Here is a 21,508-nt window from a genome sequence, read left to right as displayed (position 1 = left end):
TTACTCTTCTGTTGCCCTTTCCCAATTTGGAAAGGTTCCTTTGGAGTTATTTTTTTTACTATCCTGAATCATGTTTGTGTCACACAAATTTGGGTGCTTACCTGCTCACCTCAAGCTTCAGATATTTCTAAAATAAATAGCACCCATGCCAATCCTTGTGGAACCTGAATACTTACCTCTTTCCACTGTAATAGTCTATTGATTCTTGCCTTTCAACCTCCTGTTCTTTAAACACTTACAGTACAATCCATTAGAGAACCAATCTTCATATTCAGTGACTCATAAGAGCTTTCGGTGATGGGTTTTGTCAAAAGCCTTTTGGAAGCCCAAGTATTCAGTGTCTTAATGTGTTTGTTGACATGAACCTCTAAAACAGGGGTCCCCAAACTAAGCCCCGGGGGCCGGATGCGGCCCAGTCGCCTTCTAAATCCAGCCCGTGGGCAGTCCGGGAATCTACATGAGTAGAATGTGTCCTTTTATTTAAAATGCATCCCTGGGTTATTTGTGGGGCCTGCCTGGTGTTTTTACATGAATAGAATGTGTGCTTTTATTTAAAATGCATCTCTGGCTTATTTGTGGGGCATAGGAATTTGTTCATTTTTTTTTTCCAAAATATAGTCCGGCCCCCCACAAGGTCTGAGGGACGGTGGACCGGCCCACTGCTGAAAAAGTTTGCTGACCCCTGCTCTAAAAGATTGATGAGGCAGGATTCCTCATTGAGGAAGAGTTTCCCATTGGCTCTGTACTTTGTTCTTCAATATGCTTAATAATGCTTTCTACCAATTTACCATGGGTAGACATTAGACCAACAGACCTATAATTTCCTTTCTCCCTTTGAACCTGTTTTTCAGTGTTGATTTTACATTGGCTACTTTCTGATCATCCATTACAGAAATATCTAAGAAGTGATGAACAATTTCACATTGTGAGTTCTTAAGGAACTCTCAGGTAGGAAGTAGTGACGTCTTCTGCCAGCTGTGCAGTGCATGAAAGGCCTCCCTGGCCCAGCAGTGAACTGCACCGGGCCACAACTGGCACCCCTTGTGAAAGCTGAGCAATATATTCCACTAGATTCCTCCTATTAACATTATTTTCCCAATAACGTATTTATATGGGTAAATTTACTGAACATGTGGACAATAACTGGACATACCAGCAATACCTCGTATGTCCTTTATAGTGGAGTATAATGCCATCATTGCCTTTGGTTTTAAAAGATACACTTTAAAATTGTAGTATTAAACTGTTCCTTTTTAGCGGCTTATAGTCAGTTGTGCACAGTTTATATCAAGGGATGGGGTCCGTTTAAATATTAATCTGCTTATTTATTTATCTGGCTCAGCTATTAATCTTGCGCATAATGAATGGATAATAACCAAAAACAAGGTGAAAGAAAAGGAGCTGGTCTCCATGTGGTGGTAACGTCATTTCCACCACTGATACTGGATGACTGCACATTACACACACTTGCAAAGAGCAGCCCTCACCTTTTTACAGACTCAAACCCTCAAATAAATAGGGACAGAAAAGTCACAATTGCTAACAGTACTTGGAATCTCTATCCTTTTCCGGAAAGTAGTAAGCATACTCAATTGATTAGTAGCTTTGAAGCTTATTTTTGTCAAATCTATGTAAAAACTAGTAAATTTTGTTGCTGTTTGGTGTAAGATGTGTGTTTGATTTTATTGTTCATCTGAAGTTAGGGGTGTATATAAAATAGAAAATTCTTTCCAGTAGCACCTTAGAGACCAACTGAGTTTGTTCTTGGTATGAGCTTTCGTGTGCATGCACACTTCTTCAGATACATGCACACGAAAGCTCATACCAAGAACAAACTCAGTTGGTCTCTAAGGTGCTACTGGAAAGAATTTTCTATTTTGTTTCGACTATGGCAGACCAACACGGCTAAACACCTGTAACTGGGTGTATATAAGTGTGCATAGAGATGTTCACAAACACACACATACATGCTGTTTTGACTGATGATCAACCCTGCCTTAATTATCATTGCTAAAACTTAATTTCCAATGCAATAGTGTCTTAATTCCTTCCTGTCTGCAATTGGTAATTGTAGGGATATTTTTCTTATCTGTCTACTTATTGAGAGGAAAATTTCACCGTTGTCCAACGATGACTTATCCATCAAATTGGGCTCTTCTGTCTCTCCAGATCCAGAATTGGCCAGCTCCCCTCAGACCACTTTATAACAGCTATATGGGGCCACCCACCTGTCAATTGCTTGATGTCATATGATATCAGGCACAGGAAAGATGGTTGTGGTTCACCGAAAATTCCAGAGGTTCACCACCACTAGTTTAAACCATAGTTAAAAATGAACTATTAACGTGAACAAGCAGTGTGCTGATGTACACTTTCCAATCAAAACACAAGTTGGAGACAAACCATTAAACTTAGACCATTAGCATGATTTATATTGCTAGTCCAGCTTCATCAGAATTTAGCAACCATGTTCATGATCCAGCTGACGTTTCCCCTATCCGTCTGCTTTTATTTCAAGGGGAAGCTTTCAGCATGCTTTATTATGTAATTAAAACCATGGGAAAATCTGTACTACTTAATTTTGATGGGATTTTATTCTGTGTGTTCAGCTTATTTACCTTTTATTTTCCGCAGTTGTGCAGATGTTCTCTGTGCAGCAAAACTTTCTCAGTTTTAATCTTAGCAAGAGTTACCAAAAGTTATTGATATCCAAGGTACAAACTTGCTCCATGGACCAGTCTGATTGCTTCCATTGGCTAACTGATGTTTTGCTGTGAAAAGGTTGGGCTTATTCTTGTGATTTTTCATTTCTTTCAGTTACTGTAATGGGTGCATGCTGGATCCAATTTGTGGCTTTTGCTACAAGCTAAACAAGTCAAGTGTTGTGGAGTCCTCCTGTGTTCCTGTTAATAGGAAGTCTACAATGGAAGCAGCCTGGGGCAGGTACGTTGCTTTTGTGTTGCTTAATTTCATATTAGAAGGACCATAATATCCTTTTATAAGAAGTGCTACTGTTACACTTGTCTTCAAACTGGTATTTTGTCATTATAATAATAATGTGCACCAGAGGTTTCCTCTTGTCAAAAACCCTCTCATTTTGCTTCCATTTTCCCCCTTTCTCAGAAAATAAAAACGCTGTAGGATGGAATCATTTGTGAGTGCTGACTTAAAGGTCACATCACACTTTCTTTTTGAACATCAATGGCAAAGACAAAAACAAACCTTAATAACCCTTGTGCCAAGACCCAATGCTGACTCTGCCAGTGGAAGGACTTAGTGCACATCAAATTGATGAGGTGGCAAGAAGCAAAAATAATTAAAGATGACACAATGTTGCAACAGTAAATACTGCACCATGCACCCTGATCTCTGAGCAGCTTTTAGGGGTTCCAGCAATTACCTTGGTTTTTGGTTTCTGGAGACTGGTAGGGTTTTCTGTGATCAAAAGTTTATGTTCAAGCAGAGCCGTCTTTCCCATAGGACTTAGTGGTGCATTGCACCACAGCGCTGGGCTCTCATGGGCACCCCAGCGAGTGGGGGAGCTGCGAGGCTTTGCTGGCAGCCTCCCCTTTCCCTGCACGCCTGGGCGTACAGTTTGCTTCCCAAGTCTCCTGTGCATGGCAGGAGCGCAGGAGGGGAGCCCCGAAGAGGCGGGTGGGAACGGTCTCGTTGGGGACTCTGGAGCCTCTCCCAGCCGCTCCCTGTCAAAGCTCCCCACCAGCAAGTGAGGACCCCGTCTCTCCCTTTTTGGTGCGGCAGCTTCCCGGCGGGCAGAAGGGAAGCAGACCCATCATTAGCTGTGCCCAAGTGCACTTTTATTTCTCCCTGTAAGTAGCGTTGCGAAATGCAGCAGACTGCACACGCACATCCCGTACGCTACGTGTGTGGTCGTGGGCGAGGACAATCTGCTGCTGTCCTGCCGCACCCACCTACCGACTCACTTAGAGGGGATCAGGGAGCAACTGGGGTTGGCATGTGTGTTTGTGTTAAAAAAAAACAAAAAAACTCCTGCTGTCCTTCCTTTTTGGCCACGAAGCCTCCATGGGCGGGAGGAGCGATGCTATTTCTACCCCGGCTCAGCTTCCCGACCACCACCCACCTCTCCTCTCCGTCGGTGGGTTAAATGCCCTCTCCTTTCTGCTTTCCTCTGTCCCACTTTCTCTTTCTCTCTCTCTCTTTTCATCCAGTAAAGGAAGGGGTAGGTTCCCCCCACCCCCAGCTCTTGCCTCTCCTTCCCTGTAGTGAAATCTGTGGAATTCCCAAGTTCTGGTCAACAACAACTCTGGGGAACCTTTCCTTAAAAAGGTCAACAACTTTGCCCCCCCCCCTAAAAAGGTCGGCAACTCTGGGAAAGTGGGGGGGGGCTGGAGGGATCTTTGCACCACGGTGCTGGATATGCTTAAGACAGCCCTATGTTCAGGCTTAGCATAAGATGGAAGGCTCACAGCTGTATCACTCAAACAGATTGCGGTCTCCTATTAGGTGTTTTTGGGGGTGGGGGTACCAAACCCATAGCTTTATTTTCTCCTAGAGAGCAAGCCAAGCCTCTGCATCTTTCCAGCCCTGTTTCTAGTTTGCCATTCCCTTTTGTTCACTTTCACTCCATGACACTTCCATGACATCACCTCCAGGCAGAAGAGGGAGAAGAAAGACTTGTCCCCATCTACAAGGATTCCCAACCATTAGCTCCTATGGCAACAGAGTACCTGTACTAATCAATCGCTTCAGTTATGAAGAGGCCCGTTATTGTTTGACAAAGAGGTGACAGTAATGATACTTTGAGACAAGTTTAACCGAAATATAATTCAGGATGAAGTATTTCACTACTTTCGCTGGCATCCACCAGAATACCAGTTAATATGGAGGTGGCTGGCAAGGAATTTAAACAATCTCTGTCCTTAAGTCCAGTTTCTAACTCGAGAAACTCATTCTGAATTTGGAAACTATATAAAGGAAGTATCCTATTTGACTCCAGTATGGTTAACATGTTAATTCCTGTCAACATGTAATCCTTGCAAATTCTGAACCCCCTTAAATGCTCTTTTGCAGAAATTAAGAGGTGAGCCCATTTCCTTCTGTTGTATAAACCAAACAAAATACTTTAGTTTTCTGTTGTACAGACTGTTGTCTGTGAGCCATTTTATTCCCATTTTTTATTCCCAGGTAGAGGGGCATAGAAAGTGATAACATGCTACTCACTGAATTTCAGTGAGCCAAAAGGCAGCCAGTGTGTGCATTCACAAAGTAGCCATCTCTGATGCTACCTTCTAATGTGCCATATCCCTTCATGCTCCTTTAATATGTCCCACCAACCCAAAACTTGTGATTTATGGTTAGCACACACACACATTGCATTTCATTTAGATACCTCTTAAAAAGCAAATACCAACTCATAACAATGTGAAAGATTACATACTATTTTGTGACATCCATGTCCTATTGACCTGCTGAAATTTCACTGCTTTTTAGTATTTCCATGCAATGCATCAAACTGCAAAGCTGTCAGAAGGTCTTGCTTCTCCCATAGCCACAGTCTTTGATTCAAGTAGAAATCAAGCATGGCTCTCACTCTCAGGCTTTTGCCTGCAGCCTGCTTCCAATCCAGCTCAAACACACACCACACTTTTGTCTTTTTCACTACCAGCCAAGTGAGGGAAAGGGTCCACCCATTTGCCCTCTGGCACAGTGCAACTTCTTTTCTTATACTAATGACCAATACGGCCAATGGGATCCTCCCTTGCTGGATCCAGGCATTAGAAAGGGCTCACCTAACCCCCCACCCCAACTGAGAACAGTATTCTCTTTAGTCTTCCACTCTCCCCCCCCCCCTTTCCTCAAAAGACAAAGATATTGAAGAATTGTAACCATTCCAAAAAGTTGAGATATTTTTGGTCATTTTCATAAGCCTAATTTTCTTCAGATAGATTAAATAATCCACTTTAATGAAAGGGTAATTTTTTAAGATTGGATCTACTAATTGTATTGGTAACATAACTTCAATGCAGTTGTGAAATATGTTAAGACTGGTTTAATAATGTGTAGGTCAGTCAGGTTAGCAAATGGTATTTGTATAATGTGCTATAAGAATGCATGAAATTTATATTTAGTACTCAAAGCTCCACCAATGAATTGCACTACCTTTTGAAAGTATCATTCAGGATTAGAACACAATCATGCTGTTAGTTCATTCATGTGGGAAGAACCTAGTTCTGTCATCTGGAAGCTTCACAATTCACCTTCCAACTCTAAAACAGTTGAAATATTTCAAGACAAAAATCAACGTCAAGTGTGATTAATGTAATCATTGTTCTTGTGACAAACATGTCTCTGTGCTCTTCTATTCTTGTGCTGTTGATTACAGCTGTTATAATTGTACTTAATGGTGGCTAATGACTGAAATAGCGTTTAGAAAAATAGGACATTAAAGCAAGGCTATGCGCTGTACACTTCTTTCTGTTAAGAAGACCTTTCACAATGGTGAGAGAGCATAAAAGAACAGCTAAATACTGTTGCTTGCATGCAAAAGTTGCTTTCTTGCAATCCAATGAAGAGCGAGCCTTGTAACATAAGGAAAAGGGAATATCACTTTAGAAGAAGAATACAACAAATTGAAAAGGGACTCTGTAGCGACTAAAATCAAAGTCGTGTTTGAAATTGATGGCATTGGAGAACAAGCTTACGTCAGGACATTAGAAACACTTTAGCTTTAAGTCTCATTAAACCTGGGCAAATGCGAAAAGCTTCTTGGCAACCTAATTAATCATTGCAGTATTCTTGGGAGGTGTTATTCACTACTGAATAGCTTATTTTCTAATCCCTGATTTTGATCTGCTTAAGAACCAGATCTGCTTAAGAACCCACCACGCGGGTGGCACTGTGGTATAAGGTAGTAGAGCCTAGGGCTTGCCAATCAGAAGGTCAGCGGTGTGAATCCCTGCGACGGGGTCATCTCCTGTTGTTCAGTCCCTGGTCCTGCCAACCTAGCAGTTCGAAAGCACGTCAAAGTGCAAGTAGATAAATAGGTACCGCTCCGGCGGAAAGGTAAACAGCATTTCCATGCGCTGCTCTGGTTCGCCAGAAGCGACTTAGTCATGCTGGCCACATGACCCGGAAGCTGTACGCTGGCTCCCTCGGCCAGTAAAGCGAGATGAGCGCCGCAACCCCAGAGTCATCCGCGACTGGACCTAATGGTCAGGGGTCCCTTTACCTTTAAGAACCAGTTTGGTAAGTATATCGCTGGGTGGTTGTAGTGTGTTCAAGGGTACCCTTCTCAATTGAAAAGTGCAGGAGTTACAAACCTTTATAAGAACAGGAGGGTGGATGTGTTCAGAATGCAGACAGTATATTTAATGTCCACCCCGCTTAGTGTCTTTGGCTACACTGTGACGTTCTGGGGTGTTAGATGGTCATGAGCATTTTCTGCATTGCTGTCAGGATGATTGGTGATAGAAATTCTGAAGGCTGCAGAGCACAGCTCCTGGTGTTTCGGCTCTAGACTAACTTTCTGGTTTGTATACAGTAGCAAATGCCTTGTTTGGGCGAAACTGATTAAAATGACACCATTGTGCCCTCAACTGCAGTTCAGTTGCCTAGTCACTTGCTTAGTGTCATAATAAATTGTATGAAAGCTGGAGAGAGTTAAGCAAATAGTTTTCCCTGTTCGTGCAGCTGTGCTTTTCCCTGTGCTGTGCTTGAGGACAGACAGCACACATTTAGTGTGGAAATTCAGGATTACTTAACGAAAGATACACAGTGCACTGTTAAATTACTTCAATACAGTAGCCCAGTTGCACATCATGGTAAACCATAGAATTCTGTGTATGTTCCCCTACCCCTAGAGCAAACAAGGATCCCTGCCTTATTTCTGCATCTCACGGAGTTATACGGTAGTTTGTTTCTCTACAAACCAACAATACTTGGTTTGGTTAGTCAAGTACATGTGAGCAGTACATGTGAAAAGGATCTAGGAGTCTTGGTAGACCACAAACTTGACATGAGTCAACAGTGTGATGCAGCAGCTAAAAAAGCCAGTGCAATTCTGGGCTGCATCAATAGGAGTATAGTGTCTAGATCAAGGGAAGTAATAGTACCACTATATTCTGCTCTGGTCAGACCTCACCTGGAATACTGTGTCCAGTTCTGGGCACCACAGTTCAAGAAGGATACTGACAAGCTGGAATGTGTCCAGAAGAGGGCAACCAAAAGAGTCAAAGGCCTGGAAACAATGCCTTATGAGGAACGGCTTAGGAAGCTGGGTATGTTTAGCCTAGAGAAGAGAAGGTTAAGGGGTGATATGATAGCCATGTTCAAATCTATAAAAGGATGTCATATAGAGGAGGGAGAAAGGTTGTTTTCTGCTGCTCCAGAGAAGCGGACACGGAGCAATGGATTCAAACTACAAGAAAAAAGATTCCACCTAAACATTAGGAAAAACTTCCTGACAGTGAGAGCTGTTCGGCAGTGGAATTTGCTACCAAGGAGTGTGGTGGAGTCTCCTTCTCTGGTTGGGTTTTTTGGAACATGGCAAACCTGATCCTCGGTTTGGATGTAATGCTAAGCCAGGGATTGTGATTTTTGCTACTGCTGGGGGAGAAGTGAAGCAAGAGTCATCTTTGTGCTCACAGTAAGCCATTAGCTATAGTTGGGCTCTGTTCACCTGTCTCAGTAATGCCTGTGGGAAGTAGATTGGCCACTGTGAACAGGATTAGGTGTGCCTTTGGGTTCTTCAAGACACACAAAAGTAACAAGATATTTTCCTTTTGCAGCTGGTTACTTATGTGCATTTAATAGCTTACTGGCCCACTTTCTAGAGTTGCTAAATTTACAAATGAGTTGCTGTTCATAATGAAAGAATAGAGCCCTTGATGAAATATACACGAGCAGCATAATGTGTAAGGTGAATACTTGTACAATTAATACTCAATGACTTTGGTTCATACACACAAAAAACATCCATGTTCTCAGACTTCCTGTTCATATAGTTGAGAATCTAAGTATTGCCATGCTGAGTCAGACTAAGATCCATCTAGTTGTCATTGTTTCAAGAAGTGGGCAGCTGGTAATCAGAGGCAGGGTATTGACATAATTATCCCTCACAATTTTAATCTATTTTAAAAAGCAGATAAGGACTATGCCCTAAATATTCTTCTCTCTTAACTTTGTGAGCTTAAAAGCGCTGTGAGGAGAAAACTTCAAAAAACATGATAACAGCATTCCTCCTTTTAATAATGCTCAGTGCCATATTTTTAATCTACTTTTGCTCTGGCACTTGTTGCTGCTGCTTCCTCCTGGATAAGTCACAAGAGAAGATACGAAGAGGCCTTCCTATCTAGTCCAACATCCTGATCCCATAGTTGTCAGATGCCTATGGGAAACCCAAAACAAGACACAAGGGCAGTAGCCCTCTCCTCCTGTTGTTACCAAATGATTGGCATCTGACCCTGGAAAGAGTTTTATCACTATTGTACTAGAAGCCGTTGATGACCTTATATTTCATTAATCTAGCTAACCCCAACCCCCAACCCCCGGTTAAAGCCATCTAAATTGGTGACCATCAGTGGAAAATGGGGACTTAATACACATGGTCTTGCACTAGCTGTTTAGGAATGCATAAACTACAGTCAAACCTTGGTTCTAAAACGGCTCCGTTGCTGAACATTTCGGCTCCTGGACACCAAAAACCCGGAAGTAAATGCTCCAGTTTTTGAACCTTTTTTGGAACCTGAACGTCCGACACAGCTCCTGATTGAGTGCAAGAAGCTCTTGCAGCCAATCGGAAGCCGCGCCTCAGTTGTCGAACGGTCTTCCGGAATGAATTACCGTACATTCGACAACCGAGGTTTGACTGTACTGAAAGCTAAGGACAGCATGAGCATTCTGCTCGTGGTTCTTAAAAGCAAGAATAGTAATGACACCCAATAAATCTGTGAACATGGGGGTTGGGATTCAAAATGTGCTTTTGCACATCTCTGCGAAGTGGTTTGTGCTTAGCCGAAAGCAGTCTAAATTAATGGTTGTCGCCACACTGTTTGGTGGGGGATTTCATATGTGCTGTGAGGAATTACTTTCTTTTGTCTCTCCTGAATCTCATCTGTCCTCAGTCAATTCTGTTAGGCGGCCCAGAGTTCTGTGCTGTACAAAACAGAGTAGAATGTGTCTGTAGCTATTCTGCATACTAATAATTTTATAATGCTCTCATGGTCCTTAGGATCAAGTTAGATGTTTAGTTGTGTAGCTAGCAGCCACATCAGGGGAGTTCCTTTTTAATGAATACTAGTTGCAGAGGGCTTCAGTTGTCATTGGAAACACATGATATAAGGGGCAAAAGTTTAACTATATTTTTGACAAAAAATCACATGCAATTAACCCCTTAAAAAAGAGAGTGACTCTAATTAGCACCAATGGGAGGTTTTCTTTGTAAGTCTTTTTCATTCATTAGAAGCACAGCTGGGAATGGAACAGTTAAACATCACTGGAGATATTCTGAAGTATAAATAATATATATTGTGCTATATTTATTAATTTATTGTGGCAGTTTCACATACACACAGACTCTTTGCATGATGTCTGTGGAAAATACAAGATGAGCAATATGCATAAATCTGTTTTAACTACAAGACTGTTATGCTTCCACTTTCTCAGTAATTTTGAGGGAATGTTGTTATCTAGCCTTATTATTTTATGTTGTTATCTAGCCTTATTATTTTATAGTCCACACAAATCATGGCATGTTCTTGTTTACTGCTCTTTAGCCCTGACTCAGATAATTTTTCTGCAAATTATTTCGCCATAATTTTTCTCCTTTTATGTTTGCATTTCCATTAATCTGAGTTAATTGTTGGAAGAGTGTCTAAATAATTGATATATGCAAAAATTAAATAAAACTCATGATGTTGTGGCAGCTCATGCCGTATCAGGTTAGGTCATCTAAGCAAAGAGGCCAAAATAACCACACTTTCACAGTACTTCCATAGCAGCAGAGTTGTGAGCATGCTCTCTGTTTGTTTGCATGTGGTGATGTTATGCTCAGAATATACTTTTCACAGATCACCTTGATCAGGCTGTGCCCTAGTGGAGGAAGTGTTCCTGGCTAATGGCAGCTTAATGCGTTCTTCCTCAGCTCAAAATATTCCTTCCAAAACTGCTTTTTATATAGGGCAGGTGACAGGTGAAGAGACAGGGACCACAGCTATTCCCCCTGTCCCTAGTTCCCAAAGACATAGTGATTCTGAGCTGGAAATAAATGACCATGTGAGAAAGGTCTGAGCAGCATCTCCCAAACCATACTTCCTCCACTTAAAGCAGCTTGGCAAGGCCAGGTCTTACGTTTAAAAAACAAGAATATTGGTGGAAAGAATAATGGAAAAGGCTGTTACACAGTGGTAGAGCAACTGTTTTGCATGCAAGAAGTCCCAGGTCCAAGGGTCCCAGGTTCAATCTGCAGCATTTCCTGGTACAGCTGAGATAGATCCCTGCCTGAAATCCTGGAGAGCCGCCAACAGTCAGTGTAAGACAGCACTGAACTAGTTAGACCAATGATGTGACTTGATTTCTTATGGAACACATGTGTAATGTGTCATTTCAGCTTCAACCTTCATCAGTGGCCTGGATCTTTTCCTGTGCTCTGTGTTGAAGATACTGTCCCAGAAGGCGCATATTCGCTAGACTTTGGCTATAGTTACAAGTTTAGAGCTCTGTCTATACTGAACATGAACTTGAACTAGTACCTGGCATCTCAGGTGGTGCAAAGGGTCATTGTGGCTGACTGTTAACCAGAAGGTTGGTGTTTCAAACCTACCCATGGATAGTTGTGGGCAGGATTCCTGCATCACAGCGGGTTCAACTAGATGATCCTTCCAACTTAAAATTATTTGATTCTGTACACATCAGAAATATATGCTGCTTTCTCTCCATGCCAAGCCTGCTCCTATACCTCATATTTAGAAAACATGTTGTGGGTATGCCATGTTCCCTGTCAGTGAACAGCAAGTTGAAGAGTGTCTGCCTCTCTCCTCCACTTCCCCATGATTACTTTGAGAAGCTATTCTGGAAAGTGACTGCACTAGCCCTTTAATAATGCATCCCTTGGGCTCCTTGGAATTCCTGCTTGCTTTTGCAATAGCAACAAAGCTGATTTAAAACCGGCTGGCATTCTGTTTATACCTCTCCCAGGGGTTTGCTGAAAAAATAGGTCTGAGGCAGATGGAGAAGAATTCCTAGAGCTCTCAACTTGCCAACACTAATGAGCATGCTCAGAAGCAACAAGCTCTGGGAATGGCTAAAGAAGCTATGGGGATTGGAGAGGCTAATTAAATGTGACAGTTGGGAAAACAAGCTGCCAGGCATCTTGGCTTTCTGATCCTGTGTGACAAGGAAAGTGGGGAGTTGGTGGAACCAAAGTCAACAAAGCAATTGGAAAATGTATCATCCAGGGGACACCTGACTCCAGTTTGAGCTAAGAGAAGATAGCACCTTTGGCCCTGTGCCTGCCATGGCTTTTCAGTTGCTGAAGGAAAGGCTTTGAATCCCATCAGCCCTGACTCAGCTGGAAGAACGGAAGTAAGAGTCAAGCTCAGTGGAATGCTGAAGGTCTCAAGAAGCAACAAAAGGCTGAGATTGCTTTGACTATGCAAAGACGTTTTTGTGGGAACTGTTCTTTGGACATATGCAGTGTGACATCATCTAAATCATCCATCAGAAGTTGATGGATTGATCCAACAGGGTATCCATCTTTGTCTCATGTGAGAGGGGGTTAACCCTTTCTCCTGTGCCATATTTCAAAAGTAATCCCCTCACCCTGGAGTTGCTGTTTGTTGCATTAGGGCGATCATGTGGCTGCTCCCATGATGGGTTTTTTAATTTAAAAAGTAAAGAAAATAATCACTAGTCTCAGCAGATCACCACCATCTAATCTAATTTGGCCTAAATCACCTGCTGCAATATGCACAAGTATCTGAGGCTGGTGAAGAAAGGAATCTGTAAATGAGGTGAGAAGTTGTAATTCCATTTATGTGCCCCTTTTTTCTTCCTATCTGGTAGAATAACTGAGTATCTTTGCCCATCCACCCTTCTTTCCAGAAATACCACCTCGTGCACATTGGGAGAATGAAGGCTAAGGTTTCCTAACAGTATAAATAGCATGTTCAGTTATTTGCTTTTAAAAGAAATTAGAGGCATGAGAGCCTATCATGAATCTCTCAGTTTTGTGTCTCATTTGTCATCCTAGTTTGTGTTTCAGGGCACTGTTGCCATTAATGGAGTGACAAAGGAAAGAAGATTTTTGGTGTTTCCAGGAAGTTTGGGATGAATGAGTAAGGAGCTTCATTTCCTGTTGCCTTCCAGTTATTTCTGCCCAGGGTTATGAGTCTCTACATGCCTGTGTATACGGAAACCAACTTGTAGAGTTTCACCATCCTTTACCATGCCCAAGAATCAGGTCCCCAGATAGAGAGGTGAGGCTATGTAGACAGGGGAGGCTTGATTCTTGACTTGCAGTCTGGGACACGACCAAACCCTGCTGATTGTCCTGGTTCCTAGGATCTCTATTATGTTAAAGGCAGAAGACTGCTCTCCAGCCTTGTTCCTGCAGCAGAGATTTCAAAGAAAATGCAGTTTGGCTCCTAAGTGCAGAGCATATAGAGATGCACTGCATCCCTTATGACAGGGGTAGGCAACCTAAGGCCCATGGGCCACAAGCGGCCCACGGGGGTCGTTTAACTGGCCCACGAGCCGCCGCCCGCTTGGCAAGTCCCCACGCACTGTGCTAAACCAGTGCAGTGCAGGGACTCACTTCTGCGGTGCTGGAAATTGCATCTGCGCAATCCGGCCCATGGAGGGATCTCCGCTGGAGTGAACCGGCCCAGGTGAGGTAAACCTTGCCAACCCCCTGCCTTATGAGACCTCAAGATGTGCATGTGTTCTTGCTTTGCATATTCTGCCAGTTATAAGGATGGACGTTTCGATAATTACAAATGTAAGCTACTGAGCAGACAGCTTCATACCGCCTAACAGGGATACAAGATGACAAACCGACTAGCATCTTTATTTACTGCGTTCCTAAGAAAACATTGGACTTCTCTTTAGTGGGCAGCTGCAGTGCTGCCTGAAAGGAATCTACTAAGCCAATTACAGTATTGTTTGCTTCAAGACACTTCAAACGTGGATAATCAGCCACTATTCATCACTGTGCACCTGCTCAAAAAATACTAACGGCAACACTAAAAGGAGCTGATGGGATGTGAAGCTGTTATCCTATTGTCCGTAATTTAAACTGACGTAAATGCAAGAATCTGGCCATACAAGGTGGGTCAGAGAAAGAATTGGATGTGTTGAATCCACTTGCTTAGTAGGGGAGAAACCCACAGCGCATGTGTGTAGAGCTGCTCTTCAATTCAAAGACAAAAATTGCCTCCATCACCCATAATTACTAGCAGTAATGGGCGAATATATAACTATTTTACCATGTAAGGCTTATCACAAAGGCTCACATGGTTACTGGAGTCAGCCATCACACTTCATACAAAACAAGCCGATGAAATGAGAAAGGAGAGATTGTGGTTGCAGCTGATACGATCTTTACAATATGTGTTTAAGCCTACATGAGATTTGATTTATCTGTTTTCTATAAGGGACTGCCAGATGTAAACATTTTAAAGTTCAAGCTGGCTAACGGTATGAAAAATACCAAATACAGACAAAGCAGTAAAAAATGAAAGCCAAACTGATGGGGGGAAACTAGACTGTGAAGGGGAGCAGTTTAGGATTTGTATTGGACACCTGCTTGCATTCAAAGCATGCTCTCTCCCTGTGACTTTCAAATCTGATCATAGGCAGGTTCCCCAAATCAAAGAACTGGCTGAGCTTCTAGGAGAAACCTTTTCCCAATCCCAGTTCTCACTTCCCCCCTCCCTCCATGTGATAATGGACCTGCATATGCAGTTTTATAGAGAAATAGAAACAGCCATGGGTGAAGTGGAACTACCTAGTCATCAGCTGGCATCTGCTGCTGTTGGTAGTCTCTGAACAAAGGAAATACGACCTATTTATTTTGACTGCATGCTTGCAGTCAGAATTCAGTTAATTTTTTACATTCTACAGCATTCTGGTTTTTACGTGCTTCAGAAATGTTGTTATTCTTTCCCCATGTGAGAAGCTTGATGATCATGGCATTCCGCCTTCTGGGCACTTACGCCTTCTGTAGCGTGGGGAAACACTTCCATAACTCTGTGTAGAATCTTACTCCATGGTCCTAAAGGAACAGTGTGTGTGTGTGTGTGTGTGTGTGTGTGTGTGTGTGTGTGTGTGTTTCGCTTGCAGAAAAGGCAGTTCTGAGCTTTAAAAGAATCTCAGAAGAGCAGCAAAACAACAAGAGACTTGCGGCATCTAACAAATTAATTATACAGCATAAGCTTTTGTGGGCAAGTGGGCTTGACTGCTAAGTACCACCAGTTAGTTACTGAGCTAAGTTCAAGGTGCTGGTGCAGACCTACAATGCCCTATACAATTTGGGACCAGCATATCTAAAATACCACCTCATCCTTTGTATACCTGAGAGGCCCTCCTGGAGATCACATCTCATCAGGAGGTTCATTCCATATGGTGTAGGAATCGTGCTTTTAATGTGACAGCACCTACCCTTGAGAACTACCTATCGCACAAATATCATCTGTGTTTTCTTTTCAGCAGCTGTTGAAGACCTCCTTATTTCAACAAGCCTTTTAAGTGGAGATATTTACCCCCACCCTGTTCTGGATATGAAACTGGTTTTCTGTATATTTTTATGGCTATGTTTTTATTGTAATGGCTTCGGGATGTTTAATGAGCAACTGTTCCAAAATAAAACAAATGAATAAAATTATTTATTAGCCTTTTAGGTGCCACAAGACTTGGATGGCATTATTTTGTTATGGGTGGGGGTTTTGGGGGGAGGGGAGACTGACATAGCTACCCCTCTGCAGATCAGAAGAGCAGCAGTATTTGTCCACCTTATCCGCTCAGACAGGAAAATAAGCAACACTTCTGAAATACAGGGCATCAATTTGTGTCAAGTATTAGGAAGCTTCTGTCTATAAGAATAATTCAGCGATGGAATAAGCTGCCTGCGGTATTATGGAACGGTCTTCTTCTAGAGACTTTGCATGCATGCAGTGATCTGCTTTTAGCCAGAAGGTACTATGTTTCTTTGGTCTGAGTCTGCCTGCTGTAACTTTATTATCCTTATTCTTTCCTTGTAGGCACTCGCTTTATCCTTAAGCCTTTGTTTTACTCTTTGCTTATAGATGTTGGTTTTATCTTTAAATCTTTGTTTCATATGGTGGCTATCTTGCAGATGTTCAAATGAGACCAGACTCAAAACCGAAGAGACATATTGGGCATATAACTTCTGCCCTACACCATACGCTTGGACAGCGCTCGTGGGACTTATTTTATACCTGGTTTTCTTTGCACCAGGTAAACAGATTTGGTGTCTTTAGTTTTCATGTGAAATAAATTGGACCTGTGGAGCTGTTATATTCCAGGAAAAGTTCTAGGTCTGATACAAGTCTTAGACATATCTGTGTGCCTGCCTCCCTTCAATGAGAAAATGATGAGTGAACTGCCTCTCTTGCCTTTATTTGAACACACTGTCTCCTTGAAAACCTCTGTTCTCTGACAAGAGTGGGCAGGGAGATACTGCTTTCAAATAACTTGTATAACCCAGTTCACTCACTCATTACTCCCCCCCCCCCGAGAAAGACGTCCATGTGAGAGCCTGAGGCTCATATTGGATCAAGAACTCTCCTGGAATGTAACAACTCAACAGATTGACCTTTGAAATAATGATTAATATTATCTTGCTATTCAGCCTTTGTTTTACTATACCTTTTTAATTTTACATATTTTTTTTCCAGTGTTACAGGAATTTCTCCCCCTTTTCCAGTTCCCTTAATGTTGCTGTTCACTTCCTTGATTTTAAATAGCAATGGAAAATTAAAGGAGGGGGATTAAGGCTACCTTCTCCTGCCATTTCTGCATATTGTTACCACATTCCATACCTCATTCCTTTACTTAAAATAATCCCCAAAATGCCCACATATCTCTTTGCTTTTATTAGCGTCCTTGCCTGTTTCAATATCCTTCGTAAATTCTTCTTGCTAAAACTATCAGCTCCATGTGCCAAGTGTCAGTGTGTTGAAGAGTTAGTCCGTATTAGCATTGTAGGAGCAAGCATTTAACTACAGTGGTACCTTGGTTTACGAACTTAATCAATTCCAGAAATCCGTTCTTAAACAAAAGTGTTCTTAAACCAAGGCATGCTTTCCCATAGCAGCGGGGGACTCAATTTACAAATGGAACACACTCAACAGGAAGCAAAACATGTTCTGCTTCCAAGGCAAAGTTCACAAACCAAAACACCTGCTTCTGGGTTTGCAGCGTTCTTAATCCAAGTTGTTCATAAACTAAGCTGTTCTTAAACCAAGGTACCACTGTACTTAAATAATTCTATGCAAACGACAGTTTTCTGAACTACAGAAATATGTACAATAAGGAGTCATCTTTCTAAGCCATAGGAATACATACAATAATGGTTGGAATCCCTCCATCTATGCATCTATAAAAACAGGTTGACTTCCGCCTTCCTCTTCTCAAAAGTATCCCTTCATTAGATCCACAGTTAGGTATTCTTCAATCTCCATTGCCTTCTGTCGTTCCCAACAGATACTAGTGTGTACTGGAACCCCCCCCCCCCAAATATAAGATTTAGATCTGAGTAACTTAATTTTTCCTCATATGGTGGCTTTCTACTGAAGTAAAATATTACTGTTCTGACATTCTGTTTGCACCACATTCCATTTTTGAAGATCCTTTAGTATTTGATGTGAATGTTTATTAAAATTAATTTTGCGGTATGTTTCTTTTAATAGGAATGGGACCAATGCCATGGACAGTAAATTCTGAAATATACCCCCTTTGGGCTAGAAGTACAGGAAATGCCTGTTCTTCCGGCGTGAACTGGATTTTCAACGTCCTAGTGTCACTTACATTTCTGCACACAGCTGAATATCTGACGTACTATGGTAAGAAATGTGTTCTGTCTTAAATGGTACCAAGATAATTGCGTTTAAGATCCTTGGAATTTTAGCTTTTCATCAGCTAAGGTCTTGATGGGCAGTTTAGCTTTCCTTTTTAAAGGCCTCTAGAAAACTTATGTATATATTCTCTTTTCAAGACTTTGTGTTGCTGAGTTCTGCTTCTAAACAACGTTCCCAAAGCTATCTGAAGAAGTGTGCATGCACACAAAAGCTCATACCAAGAACAAACTTAGTTGGTCTCTAAGGTTCTACTGGAAGGAATTTTTTTATTTTTTATTTTGTTTTTCCCAAAGCTGTGTTAGTGCTTTTGGTGGTTTGTGAGTAGTTAAACTTCCAAGTAGTAGATGTTTTACATTTTTAAATCATTTGGCTTTAAGAACAGGGTGTGTTGCCAAGCCACCCATCACTGAGTCAACCAGGGCCAGTTTCAGGGTTGAGATGCCCTTGGCCACATGCTCTCTGTTGGTTCCCCAACAGTTGTGCTTGTACCCATAAATCCTAGCTCTCCCAAAATGTAGTGCTTGGCTGTGTGACATTGTGGTGACAAAAACCCATGGTGGCATGGAACAGTGGAAAGTCTGGGACATTGCATTTTAGGAAAACTAAGGTGGCATCCAGGGCCTGGCATGGAGGCTCAGCAGTTACCACCATTGACAGGGCAGCCTTGCCAGCTTCACCATGATGCCAGGACGAGTCTGGGGGACACATTCCTGAGTGCAGGCAGCTGCAAGGCCATTCAGGCCTTCAAGTCATGCCGCTTGTAATCTAGCTGATAGCTTTGCCCCTTTCCCAAAAACCCAGACAGGTATTACTGAGTTCCTACAGTCTCTCTCTGTGGCAGCCCTGTTTAGGGAAGTTTTTAATTTGTGACTCTGTATTGTATTTTGGTATTTGTTGGAGGCCACCCAGAGTGGCTGGGGAGACCCGGCCAGATGGGCGGGGTATAAATAATAAATTATTATTATTATTATTATAAGTCTCTTTACTAAAGAAATTTTAAATGAGATCTGAGTGTTATTGGGATGCCATTGTGGTTTTGCAAAAATTAAACAAATGTTTGGAATCTTGACCAATATAATTATTTGAATGCATATTAAAATAGTTATTTGTTTCTGGAACCTTCATTTTAACTTTGCTAAGATATAGTAGATCTTCTATTGTTGTGACCTTGTATTTTGTTTTAGAGGAAAACTTTATATTGACTCTGTGTCCTGGGGGGGGGGGGTTGTTTGTTTGTTTTTTGTATTGCAGGAGCATTCTTCCTTTATGCGGGATTTGCTTTTGTGGGACTCATTTTCCTCTACGGCTGCCTTCCTGAGACGAAAGGGAAAAAACTGGAGGAAATTGAAGGCTTATTTGAGAACGCACTGTGTACATGTGGCATTTCAGATTCAGATGATGGGAGGTATATTGAATATATCCGGGTGAAGGGAAGTAATTATCATCTTTCTGACAATGATGCTTCTGATGTGGAATGATTTTTCAGCTGCTGGTGTGTTTAATCAAGCCGGGGTGTTGTTGTTTTTGGCAGGGGGTGGTGGTGAAGGAGCTGTTCTCGATGACCTCACTGCCCTGCTTCTGCTCTGGTTCTCCTTTCTACTGTCTTATCTAGCTTCACTTTCCTGTTCCAAACCATGTCATTTGAGACGAATACAGCAAAACAGGACACTGATCTTTCAATTAGTCAAAAAGGGGAAATTGTGAGGGCGAGGGAATTATTCTGGGAGGATATAAACATTCCAGGTGGGTGTATGTTTGAGGTCCTAGAAATGACGATACCAAACTCAATTGATGATCTACCATGCATTTTTGTCCCATTTGAAAAAAAAGTGAAAAAGAACAGCTAGTCAGAAACCAGATGAATCATTAAAGTACAGTTACCTGGCAACCAAGGTTTGATACAAAAGTGCTCAGCCTCTTACAAAACAAGCAGGAGAGAGAGAAATCGGCTGCCTGCTGTGGAAATTGTAATTTAATATTATTACTTCTTTCAAAAGTAGATTAATTTGTATGCAAGGAGAAGGAAGCTCTTTGGGTTGCTCCCTTCCTTCCTTTGGGCATGCCTATCTTTGTAATAACTTGCCACTGCTTTACAACCATTGCTCTGCACAAGGGACCCCCGAGAACAGCCACAGGGCGGGTGTGCAGAGAATTTTGGCACTGGTTTTTAGCATTCTCTCTTGGGTAGTGTTGTGGATGGTTGCTTGAAACACAACTGCACACAGGCAATTCTGGGTAGCAGTCTGTTTTGTATGCCGGTGTTCAACAGCAGATCCATGCACATTGCTTCCTTGAACGTGGTAAAATTTGACAAAAGCTGATCCCTTCATGAATCCACTTCTCCTTTATGAAGCTATGGGTGAGCTAGAACTTTTACCATAAAAAGGGTGAGGGGGCAGATACACAGAGCTTCCTAAAGCCCATTTTTCCCCTTATTCTGTCCTCCCCAAAGAATGGAAAGCACCATTGGAGCAAACCAATGTTCATCTCTAACCCCCCATCCCCAAGATCAAACAAACAGAAGAAACTTTCCATTAACTTGGTTGAGCACCTCTTATTGAATGAAACTTGCTCATGGATAAACACTGCAGAAGACTCTTGGCCATTGGAGAGAGCATGGTTGGTAATATAGTTCTGGATTAAATACTGTGCGGAACCTTCACTTCCAGCTAAACACAGAAAAGTAAAAACGAAAGGGCTCTAGTACAGAAATGAGTGTGAAGCACTCTAAAGACTACATCAGGAGTGGGGGGTCCTATGGCCCTCGGGATGCTGTTGAACATAAATTTCAATCAGCCCCAGCCAGCATGGCCAGTGGTCAGAAATGGTGGTAGTTGCAGTCCCAACAACTCCTGGAAGGCCGCAAAGTTCTCCTACCCCCTCCTGCATATAATTGTATGCCTAAGGGAAAAGTGGCTCTGCAGAAGAACAAGAAGTTAAAAGCACATGCCTAAGTTAGCAACTGCACTAATCAAAGAGTTAATGCTGCCATCAGATTTCTGCTATGTCAACTGGGCGTCTCCTGTTATTCCCCCTGCCCCTTCTGATTCTGCTTCCCTTGGATAGCATTTGGCTCAAGAAGCTTTTGGGATTTTAAAAACAAACAAACGGTTAAGGGGATCATATTATAGACCCCGATCTGTAGTTTATAGCCTCTTCCAAATTGCATTTAAGGCATATGCATCCTCCTTTGTGACTAGGAGAAAGGAAATAAGACTTTTCTTCAGCAAATATACTTTTAAAAGGCAAATTAACCATTCATTTTTAGCTGCTGCTTGTAAAACCCACATTTGAAAAGCTGTTTGGGAGGTTTGGCATGAGAGTGACCCCAAAGAGGACTTACATTCCCACTGGCTCTTTCTGCTAACATCCATGTGCCCTTTTAACCTTTTGAAGTTTCAGGCAGGGAACTGATGGAAAGGAAGCGCTGTCTTTCT

At 42.1% G+C, this 21,508-nt stretch overlaps 1 protein-coding gene across 1 annotated transcript in view; it reads left to right on the top strand.

The window, feature by feature from the left end:
- SLC2A13 (solute carrier family 2 member 13) overlaps nucleotides 1-20,558 on the top strand; it is a 94,483-nt gene extending 73,925 nt beyond the window's left edge. The window contains exons 7-10 of the mRNA XM_033162939.1: nucleotides 2,818-2,943; nucleotides 16,328-16,449; nucleotides 17,904-18,056; nucleotides 19,323-20,558. Coding sequence (XP_033018830.1) covers nucleotides 2,818-2,943; nucleotides 16,328-16,449; nucleotides 17,904-18,056; nucleotides 19,323-19,549 — 628 coding nt within the window. The 3' untranslated portion in view covers nucleotides 19,550-20,558. The remainder of the gene's footprint in view (nucleotides 1-2,817; nucleotides 2,944-16,327; nucleotides 16,450-17,903; nucleotides 18,057-19,322) is intronic.
- The last annotated feature ends 950 nt before the right edge of the window (nucleotides 20,559-21,508 follow it).

This window comes from Lacerta agilis, chromosome 10 (assembly GCF_009819535.1).
Source record: "Lacerta agilis isolate rLacAgi1 chromosome 10, rLacAgi1.pri, whole genome shotgun sequence".
Classification (NCBI taxonomy): domain Eukaryota; kingdom Metazoa; phylum Chordata; class Lepidosauria; order Squamata; family Lacertidae; genus Lacerta; species Lacerta agilis.
This window is presented reverse-complemented; position numbering and strand designations above follow the sequence as displayed.